Consider the following 21,285-nt stretch of genomic DNA (forward strand, 5'->3'; position numbering starts at 1 on the left):
AACAAACTTATGTTTGGCGGTGTTTATTCATGTAGTTTATAATACTTTAATTCTCAAATGACCAGATTTTTTTAATCCTCATTGTTGCCCAAATAGTAATTTCTAAGCAATCCTGTGAAAAGTGAAAAGGCCACTGGTTTCAGTATTCAGTTTCATGTATTTAAGTGTTTTGGGGCAAAATTAGTGACTTTGTCCCAAAACCCAATTAAATATGTTGTCATTTATATTATTTGTCGAAAAGTACACCCAAGTGCAATGATTCCAGAAGTTTAAAATTTAGGTTTATTCAACTGGAGTCACCTATTAATTTGTTTCTGAACTCTAAATCTTAAAGCTATCATTCATGTGTCTATTATCCAAATGAAATAAGAAAAATGCACAGTACAAAAAACTAATACTTTCTGTTACTTAAAAAGGCTTCATTTATTGTGCAACAACAACATTATAGTTCCAGTGACATGTATGTTGCGTAAGAAAGCTGCATGGCAAAAGAGAAGCAGTGCAAGAAACTCCATGCACAAGCATTGCTCAAGAATAAATGAAATGAGCCAGGAGTGGAAATTGTGTCTGTCTACTCAGAGTGTGCTGGTTTGGATTTTACAAGTGACTCTAATCTCTAGGTTCCAGTCCTGCGGCAAAAATCACTTCAGTTAAAAATTAAAGCAAAGAAAAGTGATGTGTATTTAAGGAATGTAAACAAAGGAAAAAGGCAATTTGATTCAAGTAAACAAAAACTTCCTTCAAGTCTGAACATTTGGCCCAAAACAAATCAACATATGAAACTAAAAATGACACTTGAAATGCATAAAATTTTGAAAAGTAAAAAAAATATCAAACTATTACATTATATCTGATGTCTAATGGAAAAAACATATATTTCCACAAACACATGAGCAAAAATGGCAGTGATATTTACCAGGGGGGATGAATGTCTTTGCTGGAAAGAACTGATCATTATTTAACAGCTGATTCAGGATCTACGCCTGAACATGGCAAGTAAAACATCTCATATCAATATTTCTGTGACTAAAAAAGTAAATGACTTTACAAATCTGTGTATTATTAAAATATACTCCAAAAATTTCAATATCTTTCACACATAAAAAATATCCCCGAGTAATAAGTAAATGCTTGTAAAAAAAACATGGCAAAGAGTTATTGTACAGATGGAAATCATGGCACAGAAACAGACTCAACGACAATCAGTCCTGTGTATAAAACAAGACACTAAGTTGTATCGTCTACGGTGTAATGTAAAAAGACAGACATTGCTATATGTTGGCAGAAGAGCGGAGGACGTGGAATCTCTTCAGAGTCATTCGAAGTGAACCCAGCTCACGATTCAGCCTCTCCAGACGGTTCTCTAAGGCCACCTGAGGACGGAAGGACAGTTTTTATTCTTTTACTCAAGCTTTCGTTAAAACATGTGCAAAAAAAATAAAAACATCAATTAAAATAACCATTTGATCTATTATTCAGTTATTGGCCCCATCTCAAATCCCCTACCTCGTCTGTTTCCTTTAGATTCCTAATTAATGTATTTTTTTCTTTGTTTGTCTGAGATTTGCTTTCTGAGAATCAGAGTAGGTCATTTCTGATTGGCTCTGTCTCCAACACAATTATTGGTAGATTATTATTACAGGCACTAGAGAAATAGGGTGAGTGTGTATCAGCTGTTGATGCATTGTTGTTGTTGTGAATGCATTGTACTACTGTCATTCTATTCCAAGTTTTATGTAACTTCACCAATTTTAGTTTGACTCTAGGTAAGAAGTGGAGAGAGCCACTGTGACATGTCCCTTTGGTTTTTTGTTGTTTTTATTTGGACATAGTGAAGCCAGGGGCTTGGCGTTGCCATCTTGGATCTTTAGAGCCAAAAGTGACCATATTCAGACAAAAAGGACAGATCTGGAAGAGCACAGGGTGATGGGTAAGCTAATGCTAAATGCTAACATATGAATAATATAATGATTTTAATAGAAAGTCAGAATTTAATAAGAGAAATTGGAAACAGAAGAGAAAATGAAAGGGTTTATAGCCAATTTAGTTTGATTTGATTGTACATTTTTATTGATTATGTCAAAGGTATTTTTTCTCACATACTCTATGATAAGACTAGAAAGGAAAGCCTACCTATCCATGGAACTGTTACCTCAATACCACAAAATTATAAGTTTACAATTTGTTTTTCACTGCATGAATGAATAGATGTGATGTGAGAGTGTGGAAGTATTAATTGTGTCAGACAAGCTAATAAATAAAAAGTAGGTATTTTCCTTTAACAATCATGTTTCAGTTCTCAGATTGAAAAAAAATCTTCCATATCACTTTCATATTGTGTCTCATACGTGGGGCATAAAAGCAAACACTGAACCACAATTATTTAACACAAAATAAACTTGTTTGTTCAAGTTAAAAAAAAATGATTAAAGCACTGTTGTACTGTTATACTACAGGCACAAATTCCAGTGTCTATTATTCCATAATTTAGTGAAGTGAACGGTTTTCATGGTGCTCTTACCTCATCTAACCTGGCCTGTAGGCTCACTCTGCTGCCTGCACCAGGCATCCGGCTCAAAGCTGCCTCAATCTGCCCAGCACACACACAAAGGTTAATCATTTATTGACAAACAAGAAATATATTGATGAAATGAGGACACATGACTGGCAAACACTTTGGCAGGACACATTAGATTAGTTGGATGGGAGGTGAGAATACAGTGAGGCAGGCAGAGGGGGGTGGGGTTGGCAGAGGATGTGAATTTCCTATAAATAGAAATCATTTAGCAGTGATATAAAAACAATGAGGTGCAGTTTACATAAGAGGTCAGGTGGGGATTACAGTTGTGCTTTTTAGGCCTGTGTGTCAGAGATAAAGCCTGTTTCAAACTGAAACAATGTGCCTCTAAACAGACCAACTCTGATGTTTTCAGTAAATTTCCTTTGCAGAGACACAGGTTATTATTTTTAAACATCTTCGGGTGTAAATGATGCAGTGTGTGTATCTTACACACCTGCAGTTTCTCCTGCGTCAGCTCGTCAAACAGTTTCTCTGCCTCAGCCAGTGAATGCAGTCTGTCCAGAGGCGCTGCTGAATCCTCACAGGTGTCCTGCAGGTTGGCTCCCTGCTCCTCCCAGCCCAGCTGAGAGTTACCCTCAGGAGGGTTCGCACTGCCACAGGACTCCGGCTGCTGGAGGTCTGAAACACATGTAAACTCAATTTAAACTTGCATGCATTCATTGGTGAGGAGCTTTGTTCACATGGACTAATCTACAACTACTCAGACTAATAGTCCAATCAGAATCGTGTGCATGTCAAAAGGTTCTGTTCTGATGCTTTAGGGCATGTAAACAAACTTTGAGCATTCATGTAAACACATGGAATAATTTCAGTCTGGCTGCAGAAATATTGTTCATAAAACCACAGCTTAAGGTTTATTTTTATGTACAACTGTCAGGTCATACTTTAGACTCAAATGTTGTTCAGTCCCAATGATTAAACATTTAAAAGCTCCTCAATTACTTTTGAAATTTACACATAAGAATTAGGAAACATTTTGATTCTCTTATTTACACTGGTGCGTGGCAGAGACACAGTGCAGACAGAATACACCAAACCAAACCAGAAAAGCTTAATCAGATGAGGTCACATCTAATCAGGCCTTAATGAGGTTCATTTACTGAATGTACTGTGGAAGTATTTCACATCAATCAAAGCTTCTATTTACCATTTTCTCTTTCTGCTGACATAAAGTGAAGTCTTCTCCTGGGACTGCTGCTGTGGAATGAATGGCGTCTCTGGTCAACTTGTCCATTATTCCTGTAGACAGCACAAAATGGAAGAACATAAAGCAGAGCATTCAGCACTGCACTGTTTCTTTAGCCTTTGTGATTTCTTTGGGCATTACTGGATACACATCCAGATCCAAGCTGTTTACACTTCAGTTAATACTGAGACCGGCTCTACACTGAAGAGTTCTGTGGGACCCAGTTAATGTATTATTTTAATACAATAAAAAAAGTCTTGTCTGTCAGAATGGAAATAGATGGCAAACTTCTGCTTACAGTTTTTTTTTTCAACTGAAAAGTGTATGGATGGCGTGCAAAAATTCATGTCTCCAGTTTTGAGGTTATTTATCAAACACTAAAAAACACTAAAACACAAACTAGGAGCAAATTAATACATGAAGAATTCACCACATAAAATATTTTACACCTGCACTGTTAGTCCTGAGTCCGAATCAACATTTGTGTCTTTTCCAGTGTCAAATTATTACTGTAACTTCACAGTCATGTTCTTCACATTTTAGAAAGGGAAAAGCTCAAAAGCTGCCACTGCCCACCTGCTGTACCCTGTGTTTTAAGGCTCTAAGAATGTGTGTGTGTGTGTGTGTGTGTGTGTGCGTGAATGCGTGCGTGCGTGTGTGCGTGTGTGTGTGCGTGCGTGCGTGCGTGTGTGTCTCACCCTTTGAACAAGTGTTCCTCTCTTGGCATCAAGTGACCAAAAGCAGTGGAGTAGTTCTCAGTAGGGCAGCGTTTAGGACTGGATTTTGCAGACAGGGGCATCATTAAAGTCTCTCTCTTTGCTGAATGAAAAAGAGTTCAATATAATTACATTTTATTTCAGTTCATTGTTCCACTGTTAATTAAAGCAGCATAGAAATAAAAAAAAAAAAATTCTAGCCGTGGTAGCAGCTTATTTACAAGGTGAGAGTGAAAGACAAAAACTGGAGCACATACTGGGTGTAGTGGCAGGTATGTTTCTTTCTGCTGGCGGAGGCAGTGAGGAGGATCTGTGGCCCTCTGGAGACAGACTCCTCTGGGCCCTCAGAAGAGCTGCAGCTCTTTCTGCTCCGATGTGGCTTTTTGGTCCTAGTCTTTCAGGTTTAATCACATCCCTGTCTGCTTGAAGTCTAGCCTGTTCTTGAATTGGCTCCTTGTGTCTCCGCTCCACAAAGCCCACAGTGGGTCTCTGATTGCCTAACCCTGCAGCGAGAAACCACACAGACACAAACCTGTCAAAGCAATGACATGTATACAGTGTACCAGGCTGTGTGTACTCTCTAGAGAAGGAGATTGAAGGTTCAGTATAGAAGCTTTGCTTTTGCTTGTGTGTTTATCCAAAGTTTGTGCTGGAGTTTTGTGCTGGTCATTTGCTGATGCTACACAAATCCATTTCTAAGCTGACAATTCTCCCAAAGGCCTACATCCATGATAACAGCCTTTACACTTTAGTCTATGTACAGGATGTGGGTTGATTCGGTTACAAATCGTATTACAATTCCCAAAGCTCCTTCCGATGTTCTTACCGGTCTCTCTTCTGCACCAACAGAACTGCACAATTAATTCAATCACAATCACAGTCATAATGTCAGTCTGTGCAATTACATAATTGAAAAATGCTGCAGTTCATGTCAGGTGTGTGGAATTTTGGGTTCCGTGACATTGTGCACAAAAACCAGATCTGACAGTGTTGCAATTCTTTGTAGATTCAAGTTTGAATATTGTTTTTAAAAAAAATACATATTTTAATAATGATCCTTCATAACATGCAAATGCAAATCACAACACTGTCCAGAATAATAACAATATGAGTTGCAAATCATTCAACGGAAGTGATAAATAATTTTGAAAATCAATTATTTTTCAAAAGAAATGACATATAATCTGAGTTAATTTAAATGATCTGTGATTTCTCTACTCCTCTATTAAACTTCATTACATTTCTTTGGCTTGTGGTCCAAACAATACATCAGCAACTGCAAATAATTGTAGCTACCATTAGCAATGGAGTGAGTGAATGTCAGCAAACAACTACCTCCTAGAACAGACGCACACACTCCCACAAGACTTCCCATAAGCACTCATAAGTATCCATATTGCTTTTTCAAACATATTTCTTGCCGTATCAGGTTAATGAAAAGCCTTTGGAATTCAGGAAATATAAGACACTAGTATCAGCAGATGCATCTGATGTATTGAATGACTTCGGGAATATGGCAGCGTTAAGTGGTGTCATGTGTCACAACAAACAGATGTGGCTCCCAGCTTCAGTTCACAAATCTTTTCACCTTCAGGGAATCATCTGAAGGAACAGTTCACCAGAATAGTATCCTCTAATTAAAACCAAGGAGCTGTCAGGAGAATACACCAGGCCTCCTGTGTTTAAACTTCAAGTCACACGAGCAGTGTGCATCACTATTTTCACACACTCACTGTTTCCTGTTTGTCCAGGGATTAACTATCACTATTCTCATCCACTCACCTTCAGCATCACTGTAATGAAACACTCCATCTTTGTCATTCATTTACCAGCATCACTGGTCAGTGTACAACACAGGCAAACAGAGACCACACACACACTCACCTAAAGGATGTGAAAGTTTAACAAGTAACTTTTTAGACCTTTTGGGACTTTTTAAGAATTATTTCTCATCCATAATACAAGTTACATTTTCTTCTTTTTTTAACTGTACTTAAGATATTTTAAGGCCTAAAATCATAATTATTATTCAATTATTTAATTGCAGAATTTCTTAAGAGTTTCCACAAGATCCACAAAAATCCTGCCTTTTTGTTTTTTACAACAGCTTTATACTCTGACTTAAGTGAAAGTTGAAGTTTGAGAAGAGACAAGGCAGGCATGAGTTTGATCTTGTGTGAGTGGGTGTGAGTCCTACTGTGGGTGGTGGAGCTGTTCTTACAGGGGGCCCGGCTCTCTGTGGCTCTGGTCTCTTCCAGTTCTATCAGGGCCCTCATCATAGGTGTGAGGGCACACGACCCCTCTCTCCGACCGGCTTCTCTCTGGCCGACGCCTTCCTTCTGTCTGGGCTGAGGAGGGGGTTGCTCACACTCTGGGGGAGATGCACACCTGTGGAACAGGAGCATCAACATCAGGAACATCAATAAATAGCATTCAATGTTCATCATCTTTGATTAATAAAATAATCTTGACGATTACAACCAACCTCCAGCTTCCTCCTGTTGAAGACGTGTCCACAGAGCTTCCGGGTCCTGATGAGGGATCTTTAAATGGATATGGAGATTTCCTGTGGACACTCGGTGGGTTTGTTTGATGAAAAGGTGACTTTTTACTGCCGTTCAGCTGATCAGATGCTGACTTCCTGCGGGTGACATCTGACTCTACCTTGCTTTTGCTCGGTGACAGCAGCAGGTCAGGATGGTGGAAAAGCCTGCAGACATGGAAGGCATTAGATATGTTAAAATCTACAAGCCACTTATGACAGACATAGACATGAATTATCAGTCAGTCAACTATTAAACTCGTACCCAGCACCAGAGGGTTGTGTGTTACTGTGAGAAGAATATCGAGCTCTGGCCTGGTTCTCATGCTCCAGCTGCTTCACCTGAGTCTCCAGCTTGGAGATGACTCTACAGAAATAGACAGAAATGTTCAACACATCACAAAATACAGAAAGGAGGCAGAAAACATAATGAAATATCACAGTTTTAGAACTACAGGTCGACAGACATGACACGGTCTGTCACAACCAGTCACAATCTCAGAAACGTACATGTGAAGAAGGTTTACATGACATTTAAAAATTAGATGTCTACTACACAGAAAAATGTCAAACTGAGATATGTAGCACAGCTGCACAGAAAACTACTTCATGTGAAGTTGCCATAATAATAAAATGAGTAGCATTGAGTTAATTCATTCAGATTTTCTATCGCTGGGTTGACTTTAACTTCAGGGATGGCCTGAAGTACTGTATCATGTACTTCCTGATTTGCACTGTATATTTGTTCATTCAGAAAACTTCACCAGGCGTAGTTACACTCTCATTTACGTCTACTATCTGAGAGTCAGTATTTGCATGTAATACTTAATGCTTTAATTCCCTTTTGCATTATGTGTTAACCTGCACACCTTAAGAAAGCCCTTCTATTTATACAGACAGTTTGGCCCAGAGGTGGCAGATTTGCTGAGTAACATCTTTTGCAGGTTTGTGTATTTGCTGAGTGACTCTATTAAGTTCTAGAGGTACAATGTTCTTACATATCTTACTGCTTTTTATATTCATTTCTAAGGTGCTTTGTTTCTCTGACTGATAAAATCCATTTCACTTTTCAAGAAACCGTGGAGGGGTGAGATATGAGCCATTAAAATCTGAAGCAGATCCAAAAAAAATGGGTATAACCTATCATTCTTTATAGTGGTTGGTTGAAATATTGCAGCACATTGTGGAGCCTTTGAGGTATCAGACTTTCTAGTAATGAGTATTGGGGTGTTTAAGCTTTTTATGTTTTAGTCTGAAAATGACCTGCTTTCTTTAACTTTTAGAATTAACGTAAAAGGACCTTGTTCAAGCTAGATGTATATGAAAATGTGTGGGAGCCAATCTTAACTCAGATTAACTCATATCAAAAGATAATGACTATAGACAGCTCATAATGAAAGATGTATTGTGCCTCCCCTTTTATTCTATTTTATTTATTATTATCATTATTATCATTTTTGTGTATTTTTTTGACTGGCTGGGGGAGGGGGGATTTTGGGAGGGGGAAAAAAGTCAAATCCTTCACCATAGGATATCTTGGTGATGTGTGCTTTGTACCAATTCAGTGTGTGGTGCTGTGTGTTTGACTTTTGTGTTGAATGTGATGTCCTTGTGATTTCATGTTGTAAATTTTGTACCTTTTGAAGCATTTAATAAACATAAAATGGGAAAAAAGAGAAAAAAAAAACAGATCTTGTTCAGTACATTCATGGAGGTCATTTAATTTTGTTAACACTACTATTTTCCATTTTTTTCACTTCACATTGAAGGTCCCCTGTTCATTTTTTGAAAGAGTAACACTCCTGAACCTCTCCACATTTGCATTGACTCTCTGGCCATCTGCCTTTCAGTCTTCCCTTGGAGACTAATGCCCTCCTTTGACACAGATATTGATGTTGTGTGAGCTCAGCTGTAGTTTGCTATCTGTCAGTGAATTTGCTGAATCGACATGACGGACTTCATCAGTAAAAAGTCCATGCACAGCCTCTATTGACGCCAATTCGCAAGCAAAGCTGAAACAGCGCAGCACAATGTCAACCACCGTTATCATCTTTTCTGGACAGCAGCATAATTACACTGTATTGATTACTTCTACTGTGCGCCACCTCATCTCTTTGACACAGTTTCTGGAACTGGTTAATGCCAACTGCAATTTGACAGTGATAGGCCTAGATCCAATAACCAGCCTACAGCTGAGCAGAGGATGTAACATCTGTAAGAGATCCACGGCAAAGAATAACAATAAGAAGGATATCTCCAGAGGATAAAACTACATATGTATTTGACTTATGTCTGTTAGTGTGATGCCTATGACAGTTTAAAAATGCTCGTACGTAGGCCTAAGACAAAATATTAAGGGTTTCAGCAAGTTTAAAAATGTGATTACATGTTAACATTTATTTATTATCTCTATTTGTATGTTTTTAATAGATATGTAGTCAAACACAAAATGTCACAACATATATATTGTGATGCACTGGATGTGACTTTAAAACATATAAATAGCAATTGCTTGACCTGAAGGAAGGAAGGAAGGAAGGAAGGAAGGAAGGAAGAAAGAAAGAAAGAAAGAAAGAAAGAAAGAAAGAAAGAAAGAAAGAAAGAAAGAAAGAAAGAAAGAAAGAAAGAAAGAAAGAAACAAACAAACAAACAAACAAACAAACAAACAAACAAAGGCATAGAAAACCTTAGAAAAGCAAAGCAACAAAGAAAAGCGTAGAAAAGAAAAGAAAAGAAAATGCATACTGTAGCTCTCTCCCCTCAGTCCAAAACAAAACTAAATACATATTATTATACATATTTAACCCCTGACCTGTCTTAAAACACCTATGAGTGACCAAATCCTCCCATTACAGGGACAGATTTTCAGGGACTAAAACATGTAACACAATTGGGCAGAATTTTCGTTTCTACTCAGACCACTCGAGTTACAAGTTGATGAAAGGTAGTTATGGATTTTCTGCCCGATGACAAGTCTCAGAGTAACAGCTTTAATTTAATAAGACACCATAATGATACAGAGCAGTGACATCAGAATCAGAATCATTCAAATCCTGACAAAACACAAACCATATTTTCCATTTTTCTTAAGTTACAGTCAACTCTACAGTCAACTCACCTCTTCAGTTCAGATATCTGATCGCTGGCGTCAACAAGTTTGCTCTCTGTTGACACCAAGTTGTTCTGTATAAGAAGAAATTTATCAAAAAAAAAAAAAAAAAAGAAAAAAAAAAAAAAAGAACAATGAATGAATGAACAGTCAAGTGATTAACAAGATCAAAAAAATCAGCAAACAGTACCTTCACTCCTTCGTGCTCCTTCATCAGAGAGTCATATTCTCCAAGCAGCTGAGGACACAAACAATATAAATAGACTTTAACAGATGATGGAAATGTAATTTAACCATAAATCAAAGTGACAGTGCTGAATAAATGAAAATACAAGGGATATATGACACTTCATCCTTTGAGGTGGATAAATACAACAAATTTCATTTCAATCCAAGTAACAGCTGTTGGGGCATTTCTAATCTAATGGCTGATCTCAGGAGTCATGACACTGTGGCTGAGGCTAAAAACTCACATCCTGCAGCATCTTGTATTCTCTCTCCCTCCTGGCCTCCTTCTCATCTGCTTCTTTGCAGACTTTCTGTGCTGCTTCTTCCAGCTGACGCACACGAGTCTTTAAACGTGTTACCAAGGCGTCCTTCTCTTTGCCTGAGCGTTTGCCATCCTCTATTCGCTGCTGCAAAGATTTCACAGTGGCGCCTGCTACAGCATATCGCTCCGACCATTCTGCCTAACAACAAAAAAATCAAAAAAAATGTTAGAAATAAAAGTGAAAGTTTGAAGAGTAATTAGTTGTGATTGAATGAGTTCAGTTAAAATTCAAATTTCTTCCCAAAATGTCTATGTAAACATATTTTCAACCAGTTTTGGGACAGTCAGGAAGATTCCAGCAAAATACACGAAAACTATGAATGCACCACTGTATCATGTGAAATGGTATCAGTATGTAAGATGTTATAACACCAATGGCAGTGACTGATATTTAGCTGTTGTGTTATATATGGTTTTTCTTTCATAAATATGTATGATTGAAGGTTTAGGTTGGGATACATAACAACAAAAGCCAAATAAACAGACAATAACTCTATAACTGGCATCAGCTCTTGACCAAATTCTCTTTTTAAATCAGTGTATCCTCATCACAACATGAGAGGGGCAAAATTCTGATCTGACATATGTGCTGAAAGTTAAAAAGTCTAATAATTGGGGAATATATACCAGTTTTTTCTCCAGAGAGCTGTTGTTTGCCTCAAGTTCTTGAATCCGACCCGTTGCTTCAGCCAAAGCTTTCTCCAGATGTTTGCACCTGTAGGTCGACCAAAGGCATTAGTCACTCAATTAGGTCATTTTAATTAAATTGTACTCAACAATTCTAGATATTATATGGACAATTGTTTGAGCAAACTATGAACATGTATACATAAGTAACTGTACAGTAAATGCAGAAAGACACACACCTCTCTGTCAGGGTCTGGTTGCTCTTCTCTAAGTCCTTCGGTAGATCTCTGAGCTTGAGTTTGTCTCGTAGGAGTTGGATCTCAGATTCATAATATGCTTTCAGATCTGCCACATGTCTAGAGTGTTTCTCTCTTAAGTTTTGCCTCAGTCTGGAGATGAAAAAGCAAAAAGAAATGATGTGATTTTATTCTGCCAGAGGATCCTACCACCTGTGTAAATACAGAATTCGTAGACATTTTTCAAGGTCAAATTCAAGTACTTCTCAAGCACTTTTATGGGTCATTTTCAATTTTTTCCAGCACAGCACCTTATCACTGGGATAAAATATATATCTACAGGAATACATATACTCATGATTTTTTTTTTCCACTTTTATCACAACGATGTACATTGTATTATGCTATAAAAATCTACAACTATGTTTCAAAAATAGCAAAAAGTTCAAAAGTTAAAGGAGAACACAAAGTTTTATCCAAAAAAAGGGAAGCCATTTCGCATTCTTCAAACACACTTGATAAAAATTTACCTAGAGTCGACCTTAGAGCACCCGCTAATTTTCTATTTTGACATAAAGTTTTATTTTTCAAAATGCATCACCTCTGCAAATAGCTTTTGCTGTCCATCTAACCTGGTAGAGTTAATATAAATAAATAAATAAATAAATAAATAAGTCACATCAGAATTATAATTGCAAGCACTTTCATGCACTTAAACTGAAATTCAAGCACTTTTCAGATCTTGAAAACACAACATTGAAATTCAAGCATTTTCAAGGATTTCAAGCACCTGTAGGAATCCTGTAAATAGCATTTAACAACTTTCACTGAAATTATTTCGATTCAAGATTGATGAAAGTGGCAAGATTTTACTGTATTTTACTAACTCATCTGAACAGCTAACTCTCACCTGCATCAAACATGCAAATCCTACAATGAAGGAACACACATTTATGACACTCACAGAGAAAGGACAACAGGATCCTCCAGTGAAGACGCCCTCTCCATGTGTGGACTGGCTGCAGGGCCCAGACTTGCACCAGAGGCTGAACAAGGTTTCAGAGTGCTGGTGTGGGTGTGACTACCCTCCTCCTCACTGGCCAAAGGAGCACTGGCTCTGCGCTGCTGGCTGCTGCTGTGGGAGCTCGGCTGGGTCTGATTCTGGGAGGTAGACAGGACTGCCGGGGAAGTATTTCCCCACTGGCCTTGCACCTTCAATGGGGAAGGCCCGGCAGCTGAAACACTGGAGGTGTCAGAGATACAGTCTGTATCTCCAGGATTAGGACTGGACTCAGCCATGCTGTCAGGGGTCACAGGGGTCTCTACTCGGGGGTACAGGTGGGGCTGTGTGGCAAAAGAGGGGCTGCTGAAGTGGGATGGTGATGTGAAGCCAGAGGTACGATCCGACTGTCGCATGTTAGCTGCTGGGTCTAATGTTAACACCTAAAACACCAAGAGTCAAGAGTAATGGTTAAAGCCTTAACCAAGAACTACAGATAATGAGGGAGACAGATAACATACCTGTGGTGACAAAGGACCAGATGTAACAGAACCGTCCCAGTCTGAACGTTTAAAGTCTGTTTTTTGCTTGTTCTGATAAATCTCTCTGAGAGACAGACGTGGCTCTTGAGACGGTGTCTGTAAAAGACAGAGATACAATATTCAGACAAGAACGTAAAGTTTAAGTCAGTAATCAACAAATGTCTGTCCTTAGCATGAGTATTTTACAATGTAATGGAAAAATTTAAACAGTTCATGTCAATCCATAATAGAATCGTCTATAATATTATTTCACAATTTAGAATGACAATTCAAAGCAGATTCTTTTGTAAGACATGTCATATTATGAATTGTACTATTTGGACTCACAAAACTCATGGAAGCCTCTTGTAGCAGGAGATAAGCACCGCTGTCAAAGCTGTCTGGTAGCTGGCGGTACAGATCATTCTCATTCAGACGCCAGTAGGTCAGGCCTAGGAGAGGAACAGGATTTAAATGGGGGTTCTACCTCACCAATCTAATCATTTGTACATCAGTTTTAAGTTGCACCAATGTATTTCTAATAATAACTGCCAGTAAAATGTTTTCCACATTAATAAGTGGTTATAGGCTTTGGCGATATCTATTTTTAGATATTTGTAGTTTTAAAACAATTTTAAATGTTTTTTTTTTTTTTAAATTGTGCTGTGTATCATACAAAATTATTTATATATGAATATTATCATATATCTGAATATTAAAATGTTCAATGTTGTGACACGCAATGCTCTGAAATTATGATTTTCTTTTTTTTTTTTGTTTCTTACTTTGGTCAGCAATCTATAGTAGACACTGCAAACACAGCAGGGTCAGTTACTATAATCTCTTTGCCAAAATGAGCAAACCCTATATGATTATTAATTAATTGCGGAGTTCCACCACAGGAGCTAGCATTTAGTTGAGTTGATTAATCATTGTCACATATGTTTGTTAAAGCATCAACAATGAATTTCACTAACTGTGGTATTAAGAGTGAAATCTGTGCTTAAATGAAAGAAATTAAAGCTGTGAGAGGGAGCAGAGAGTAATGGCCCACTAATACAATGACAGCAGGTTACAGTCAACAAATACGGTGAGAATCCTCAGTTTATTATTTACATACACATCTCCCATCCACATCAAAATGTTCTTGGGTCAGACACTAAATCCTAAGTTCCTCCCAGAGGCTGAATGTGTGTTTGTGATTTGAATGAGACACATTATAAAGCACTTTAAGCACCAATATGGCAGAAAATCACTTTATAAATGCAAGTCAACGGATCATTTAACCCTCTAGAATAATGTGCTGTGTGATGCAAAACTAAGACAAAAAGGCAGCTAATATTGAAGCACAACTAGTACAACAGTGCCATCCTACAGTAACTTGAGGCAAGTGCAATAGTACTGCTTTATCATTTTCATAGAGTGTGATATTGTCCATTTATTTTAGTAGAAGTAGTCTTGGTAATGACAGTAGTAGAAGAGGAACAGCAGCATGAGGACAAAGCCTGGATGGAACTATATGATAGATGAACATGAATGTGATGGAGTAAATTGTCAAAGAGTATTTCACTAAATGTTACAAGGGTGACTCAAAACTGAAGTAAGGGCAAGTGTCAAATCAGATACTAGTTGCATCACAGTTTTTCCGCCTCGCGTTACTATTATCTCATCAGTCATTATGTGCAAATACACATAACCACATGTACAAGCTAACAACAAAAGCCTGACTTATAAATGAATCAACATATTGTGCCTGACGATTTCCTTTATACCTTGCCTTACCACAGCATTGTAATCAATCACATAATTCATATATAATTTATATAATACAGTGTCCTCACAGCATTTCACTTTCAACTAGATGTCTGAGTCTGAAAATCTAATTCTAGTTAAATACTTTAGTTACTAATTAACCAGTCTATATTGGACAAAGATATTAAAGCAGGTGTTTACACAGTGGTAACTTCAGGATTCACTCTGTGTAAGGGAGCAGTGAGCAACAGAAGAATTGGTGGGATGATTTGGAAAGTTTCCCTTATTTTCTAGTCATATTGTCAACAGACATGGTCTTCACACTACCCATGACATGTTATGTATTTCTGTCATGGTCAGTGAATTGCTACCTGAAGCCTCAGACATCAGGCTGTCACTCCTCTTCAAGGGAAAGGAGCTGGATGACGGCCCAGCTGGTCGATGCTGAAACCCAATAGAGATGAGTGGATTAGACTCAGCAGCAGGGATGTAATCAGGACAGCCACAACAGACATATGCACTGAAAACAAAAACACTACAGGTGCAGTGTCAGGACCAGCACTGAGCAGTTTTCATCATTTTGGTTATCAAAGCTAAATCTTATCTATCCTAATAGAGCAGCTGTGGAGCTATCATCAGTCAAGAGTTGTACCTGGTCCTGGGAGTCTGCGCTCTCCAGCTGGATTTGTCTGTGGGACTCCATGGATTCCTGGTTGTCAGGAATTTGGGATGAAGCTGGTCCTGTCTTGCTCCTCTTAGGCCTGAGTTTGTGCCTCTGGGCCCAGGAGGTCAGAAGCTGGTTGGTGCTGCAGACATAACATATAAGTAAAAGAACTGTTTTGACAAATGCTTCAGAACTTGGGAAAGGCTTCAGAACTTCTGATAGTATAGGTTAATACCCAGAGTTTCTCTGCTGGTGGATTAATGTGTTAACGTCCTCCACTTGAACAGTCCTCTCATCTGAAAAGTCCTGCTGGCACCCAGTCACAGTTGTCTCTGTGTCTTCTGGGAGGTTCAGGGACCAGTGGTGCCTCTCTTTCTCTTGACAACCCTCTTCATCTTCCCCTGGAGACCCAACAGGTACCAGACCTGTTTCCCAGGCAGACAGAGTCCCATAACCACTGCTAAGTACAGTGGTAGCACGCTCCTCCCCTTGGATGGTGGTGTCTGATCTGTGTAGCGGAGGTGAAGGGGAACTAAAAGGGGTGTGGGCAGGGGCTGCCAGGCTGTCACTGTCACTGGCCACATTTCTAGGGACTGTGCAGTCACTGGAGAGGGGGGGCAAAATATAGTCTTTTGTGTCAGTGATAGTTTTGGTCACGGGAGTTGTAGAGAACTCTGTGTGTGGCTGACCACTGGCTTGGCGGTTCTGGAGTTGAACCAGGGCCTTAATTTCATCCTGAATTAACTGAAAAACAAGAATATGTTAACTAAGACACCTGTCTTAGGTTATAGTATTTAAAGGCACATGTGAAAATTAAGGTGCACATAACTACTATTTCATGTTTTAAACATTAGTTTCACTTAAACATACAGTTTGAAAAGGACACATGGGGAACCAGGAGCAGACAGTATCCAGTGTTCAGTGAATATATATATATATATATATATATATATATATATATATATATATATATATTTACACACCAAACTAACAACAGTCTTCTGACTTCACATTATATGTTTTCTGATACTACTGCTCTGAATACTGACGGTCCTTATTCATAACTACTTAGCAGTTTTGCTTAAATTAATCATTACAATTTTGACAGGAAAATTTTTGACTGTCGAAACTGACCTCACATGATCAGATGATAAATTTATGAGAAAAGATTGTCTCTCTGTTTGAATTGTGAACTACAGCCCACTTAAGATTTTACACTAGTGTTACAAAGTGATGCTTCTTTAACACATAAACAATCATAGGCAAAGTGCAGTTTGTTTCTGCATAGAGCACATATATCCAACAACAGCAAAGTTTTGATTTCTACTACTAGCTGATATGACCTGATCGTGATCACTTAACCCAGCAGCAGTAATGGATAATGTCAGTTAAAAGTTTGAAGTCACTACCTCTGTGCATGTATGTGCACTGAGCTTTGTTAATAAACATATCAGGTTTCAAATTGTCAAATTCACCCACTAACCTTTACTTCCCAATGACACTGGTAGAACTGTGGAGCCCTGATAGACTTACCTGTATTTGGCACTGGTATTGTTCTTGCTGAGCGAGTATTTGCTCTTGGTATTGCTTTTCAACTAGTTGAAACAGATGAAGCCATCGGCCCTGTAGTAGAAATATACAGAACTATCAGGTTCTGTCTGTAAGGTTGTGTATTACAAGATATAAAACCACAGTAAAGCTGCTGCATCAGTGCCAGCCAAGCTTTTTGTCTTCACAATGCAGGGGTGGAGGTGCTGCTATACCGACTAAAAGCCACAAGAGGGCATAATGCAGTTGTCTGAGGTGGCAGATAAGCTTGAGCTCTTCACATTTCCCTATTTTGATGCTTCCTCAATTCCTCAATCTTTGCTTGTTACCCCTAGATCAACCTTGGCATAACATTTTTAAGGATGGCTCAATTCCTAAAATACAAATCGAGGAGCATGGATTGAGCAGTGAGGGCCAAGGCTGCCCGTAGGAGCATATCTGTAAAATCGATATGACATATGTCTGGATTAAACAAACCACAGGAGGAGCAGGCAAAATTAATAATTAAAATCAGCTGTAATAGTCAGTTATAACAGTTAATTATACATTTCACCAACAGTGACACAAATCATAAACTACTGGGGTACAATGCAACAGAATCATGGACAGGTGATGTGGTTCCACACATCATATTTAAGCAATATTTATTTAAAATGGAGGGTCATGGGGCAAGAATGTTTCATTTTGTGAAAATGCCTGTTTCCTTGACTTCTCTCTCTGCCTCTTCCTCAACTCCACTGTTTGCATTTTGGGTGGGAAGGACTAAGACAGAAAGGCAGGAGTCAAGGTGAGAACTCAAAGAGGCACAAACTGAGAAGAGCAGTGTGTTTGTAGATGAGCAGTTGATAAATTCACAGAAATTTTTTGATATTCACCTTAACAAGACTCAGCTCTTTAGTTGGTGAATTGTTTCATTTTAATGTTAAGATGTATCTTTCTTCAGCCAGTTTTTTTAGGTTTCAGACTTAGTTTCTGGGTTAGACATTCAATTGCAATAGGTAAAGTTAGAGAAAGGACCACCTTGAGGATGTGAGGGCATTTTTTCCAAGATCACACATACTTCCATTAAGTAAGTGGCACATATTGGCTATGGTATGTGAACTATGTCAGTGTGTATCCTTAGACACACAACTCTGTGTGTAAGAGCAGCTGTGCACCGCTGTGTCATGATGCAAACTAACTCCACAAATTCTCTAGTGGTCTTATCATTCAGTAACATCCAATAATGAGAGAAGAGTAGGTTTCCCCAAGTGTGTAAACTATAATGCCTCAATATCTTTGTTTTGTAGCACATCACAATAGTTGCCCAATGCAAATCACATCCTGCATCTAACAAGATCAGCCGGAGTGTGCTGCAGTGTGGTGTGTTGGGATTTGTGCAAGTGCGTCTCAGTCTTACTGTCAGGTGTGATCCACACTAAAAACAAAAGCGACAGCTCAGAAGTGAGGCTGCCAGCTGCCAAACACAACCGCAAGAACAAATGCCACAGCAGTGACCCCCCACATCACCTTCAACATTATCAGAGTGCATGTACAATCTCATGTGCAAAATTAACAACAGAACTTGCATTTCAGTCTATGCAACCTTTTCTCACCTCACAATCTTTCCAGATCTCAGGGTCTGTCTCTCCACTACTCTGAATCTCTTGCACCAGGGCCCTAAGAGTCTCGAGGGAACTTGGGTTTATGAACGGGAGGTTCTTTGCTTCTCCAAAAGCTTCATCTGTGCTCAGACATAGACTTCTGTAAAGAAGTTACACAAGAATGAAATGAAAAGTTTTACCTTAAAAAGCAGTATGTAAATACTTCCAACACTTTTAAACTAAGATTAAATGAGACTAAGGTCTCTTTTTACATTTTGGGTTTTTATATTATAAAGATGTTACCCTCAACACTTATGAGGCCTAATGCATCATAGTTCCTCAAGTGAGTCATAGTTGTATTTTATGCAGCTTTGGCCAAAGCAGAATTATGACTATATTATGAATTATACTTTAATTAAGTTGCATGAATTCTGACCAGACTGATCAAATAAACAAATAAATAATAACAATCAGAACTGTATCTCATATCAAAATTACCCAAATCAGAAAAGGAAATACACTGAGCTAAAATATAAACACACCGTGTGACACTTTAATTTTAATAGCATTAGGTGTGGCACAATATATTAAATTGCACAGAATTTATTTTGTTGATCAATGTGGTACAGATAACTGTCCGTTAGAACATAATAGTGCCGTCTGGCATTCAGGGACATTCATGTGGACACGGTGGGGCTGGTTGAAAGAAATCACAACTCAATATCTAATGTGTCCACCATTGACTTATAGAAGGAAACATCATCTTCTCATCGAGTTGACAATAGTGTCAATTGTGGCCCATGGAATGTTATTCCACTCCTCTTTGAGGGCTACATGGAGCTCTGGAATGTTATTCAGAACCGTTCCCAAATAATTTGTGACATCTGTGGCATGGTGACATCTGAGAAAATGTGACATTTTGAGGTGTCCTTATATTGTACCCAGTATAGGGAGTGCCTGAATACTGTTAACGCTGTTTGAGAAGCATCTGGACATGCCACAGCTGTGTTGTGGGTGAAATCACTGGGCAAGTGCTCACTTGCAGTGATGGACACAAAGCTTGATAACAAATCAGGAGAATTAACTATGTTTTACAATTATATGACACCATGAGCTCATTTTGGGCCTTGCATCTCGTGTTACACAAATGTACATGGTGTTTATATTTTTGCTCAGTGTACATATATGCATGTATATTCCAGATTTTTAAAAATGTACATTGTTAAAAAATGTATATCCAGTTACAGCACCTGATCTTGTTGCATGCTGGTGTGATGTCCATTGGCCTGCACTCCACAGTGCCTCCTGTTGTTTGGGAGGTTGTGTGCCTGTCCTCTGAAACAGCCAGCCCCGAGGCTGATGTACCCTCTGAGGACACCAAAGAGGTCTCGCTCTCTTTACCTCCATCCCCATCAGCACTGACATGACAATGGCTCAAAGCCCCCGAACTGGACACATCCTCAGAGATACTGTCATCTGTGGACATGTTTATGAGCCCATGCAGAGGTGGTATGTCCGACAGCTGCAAATAAAGAGACGAAGAAAAAAATAAGTGGGTATTCACAGTACTTTTGAACCTTTGTGTCACACTTGTTGTCCAGATTAGTGTTAACTTATGATCTCAATCTGGAAGTGCTGCAAAACTATGACAACAATGAAAAAAAGATTTGTGATGCATGAACCTGTGGCAGAGTAAAAATCAATTCGTATAAAGAGTAGATATGTGTGACGTTTCATCTGTTATGAATACTTAAATAAGTATCAAAACCAAATACTAACAAACGTTTAAATTAATGTGTCTATGGTGTGCGTTAGCACCATCTTCTGCGAGCACGGCCATTGTCTGTTATATCTTCTATGTGAGAACGGGACTGAATCAATAACAATGAATATCTTATTAGCTTTGACACCGAGACATCATCATAATCTCCACAGCACAAATGAATAGCATTAGCCTGTCATTCAATGGTTTATATAAATTACCAGCACCAGCTGAATTAGCTGCTTTAGCTAAGGCACCAGTCAGCAGCAGCATCGCTGCAAGCCGACAGACTGTCAAAGTTGCCTGTCAACTCCACGAGAGCCTGGGTCAGTGTTGGTTAGCTATGTTTATTAGCTCCAACTACCAATGACAAGCAATGGGTTAGCTAACTAGCTGAGTTGAGCTAAGTTGGTTTATTACAGGTTTGTATGCATATCTTAGCCAAGCCTCTCTGCGCGGCAAAACTAAAAACACACAGACCAGGAGAATGATTACAGTGCAAAACGAGTAGCAGGAAGAGTCTGTGATAAATAAGTGTTAACCTACCCGTTGACTTGTATCATCATTTCATCCATATTTCTCTGTGAGTAGACAAGTTGGCTAGCTAGTTGCTGGTTGGCTACTGCACTGCAGTGATCGCTGGCTGCTGTAGCGTTCACAGTCTGAGTCGCTATTGGTCAAAAATTTGATTACAATTCAGGGCTCTGATTGGACATCGTCTTTACCTTGTGTTTCTATTGGCTGATCGGGAAAGAGGCGTACACTTCTGTTGGGACAAAACAAGCTGACGGAGTCCTTTGTGATATTCCACTAACATCATGTCCCACTGTACCGCCTACGAGGGCTTTTATACAAACATTAACCTACTCTTTAGCTGTGTGAAACATTAGAAACCAGGTCATGAACTC

General features: G+C 38.7%; 1 protein-coding gene across 2 annotated transcripts; it reads right to left on the minus strand.

Annotated features, from left to right (window-relative positions):
* Positions 1-395: 395 nt before the first annotated feature.
* mphosph9 (M-phase phosphoprotein 9) lies at positions 396-21,031 on the minus strand. 2 transcript variants are annotated; one of them, XM_030149494.1, is made up of 24 exons: positions 20,924-21,031; positions 19,866-20,137; positions 18,628-18,775; positions 17,018-17,107; positions 15,720-16,228; positions 15,473-15,626; positions 15,192-15,264; positions 13,417-13,520; positions 13,069-13,185; positions 12,512-12,990; positions 11,551-11,700; positions 11,312-11,399; positions 10,608-10,823; positions 10,325-10,372; positions 10,144-10,208; positions 7,291-7,392; positions 6,969-7,193; positions 6,705-6,871; positions 4,741-4,986; positions 4,466-4,586; positions 3,729-3,820; positions 3,015-3,199; positions 2,522-2,590; positions 396-1,373 (listed from the first exon to the last, which is right to left on the minus strand). In XM_030149494.1, exons 2-24 carry the CDS (start codon positions 20,099-20,101, stop codon positions 1,272-1,274), a joined length of 3,786 nt encoding a protein of 1,261 aa, XP_030005354.1. In that variant the 5' UTR covers positions 20,102-20,137; positions 20,924-21,031; the 3' UTR covers positions 396-1,271. The 2 variants fall into 2 exon arrangements, with proteins under 2 accessions (XP_030005354.1, XP_030005353.1); XM_030149493.1 differs by having other exon boundaries at positions 6,681-6,871.
* Positions 21,032-21,285: the final 254 nt, after the last annotated feature.

This window comes from Sphaeramia orbicularis, chromosome 12 (genome assembly GCF_902148855.1).
Source record: "Sphaeramia orbicularis chromosome 12, fSphaOr1.1, whole genome shotgun sequence".
Classification (NCBI taxonomy): domain Eukaryota; kingdom Metazoa; phylum Chordata; class Actinopteri; order Kurtiformes; family Apogonidae; genus Sphaeramia; species Sphaeramia orbicularis.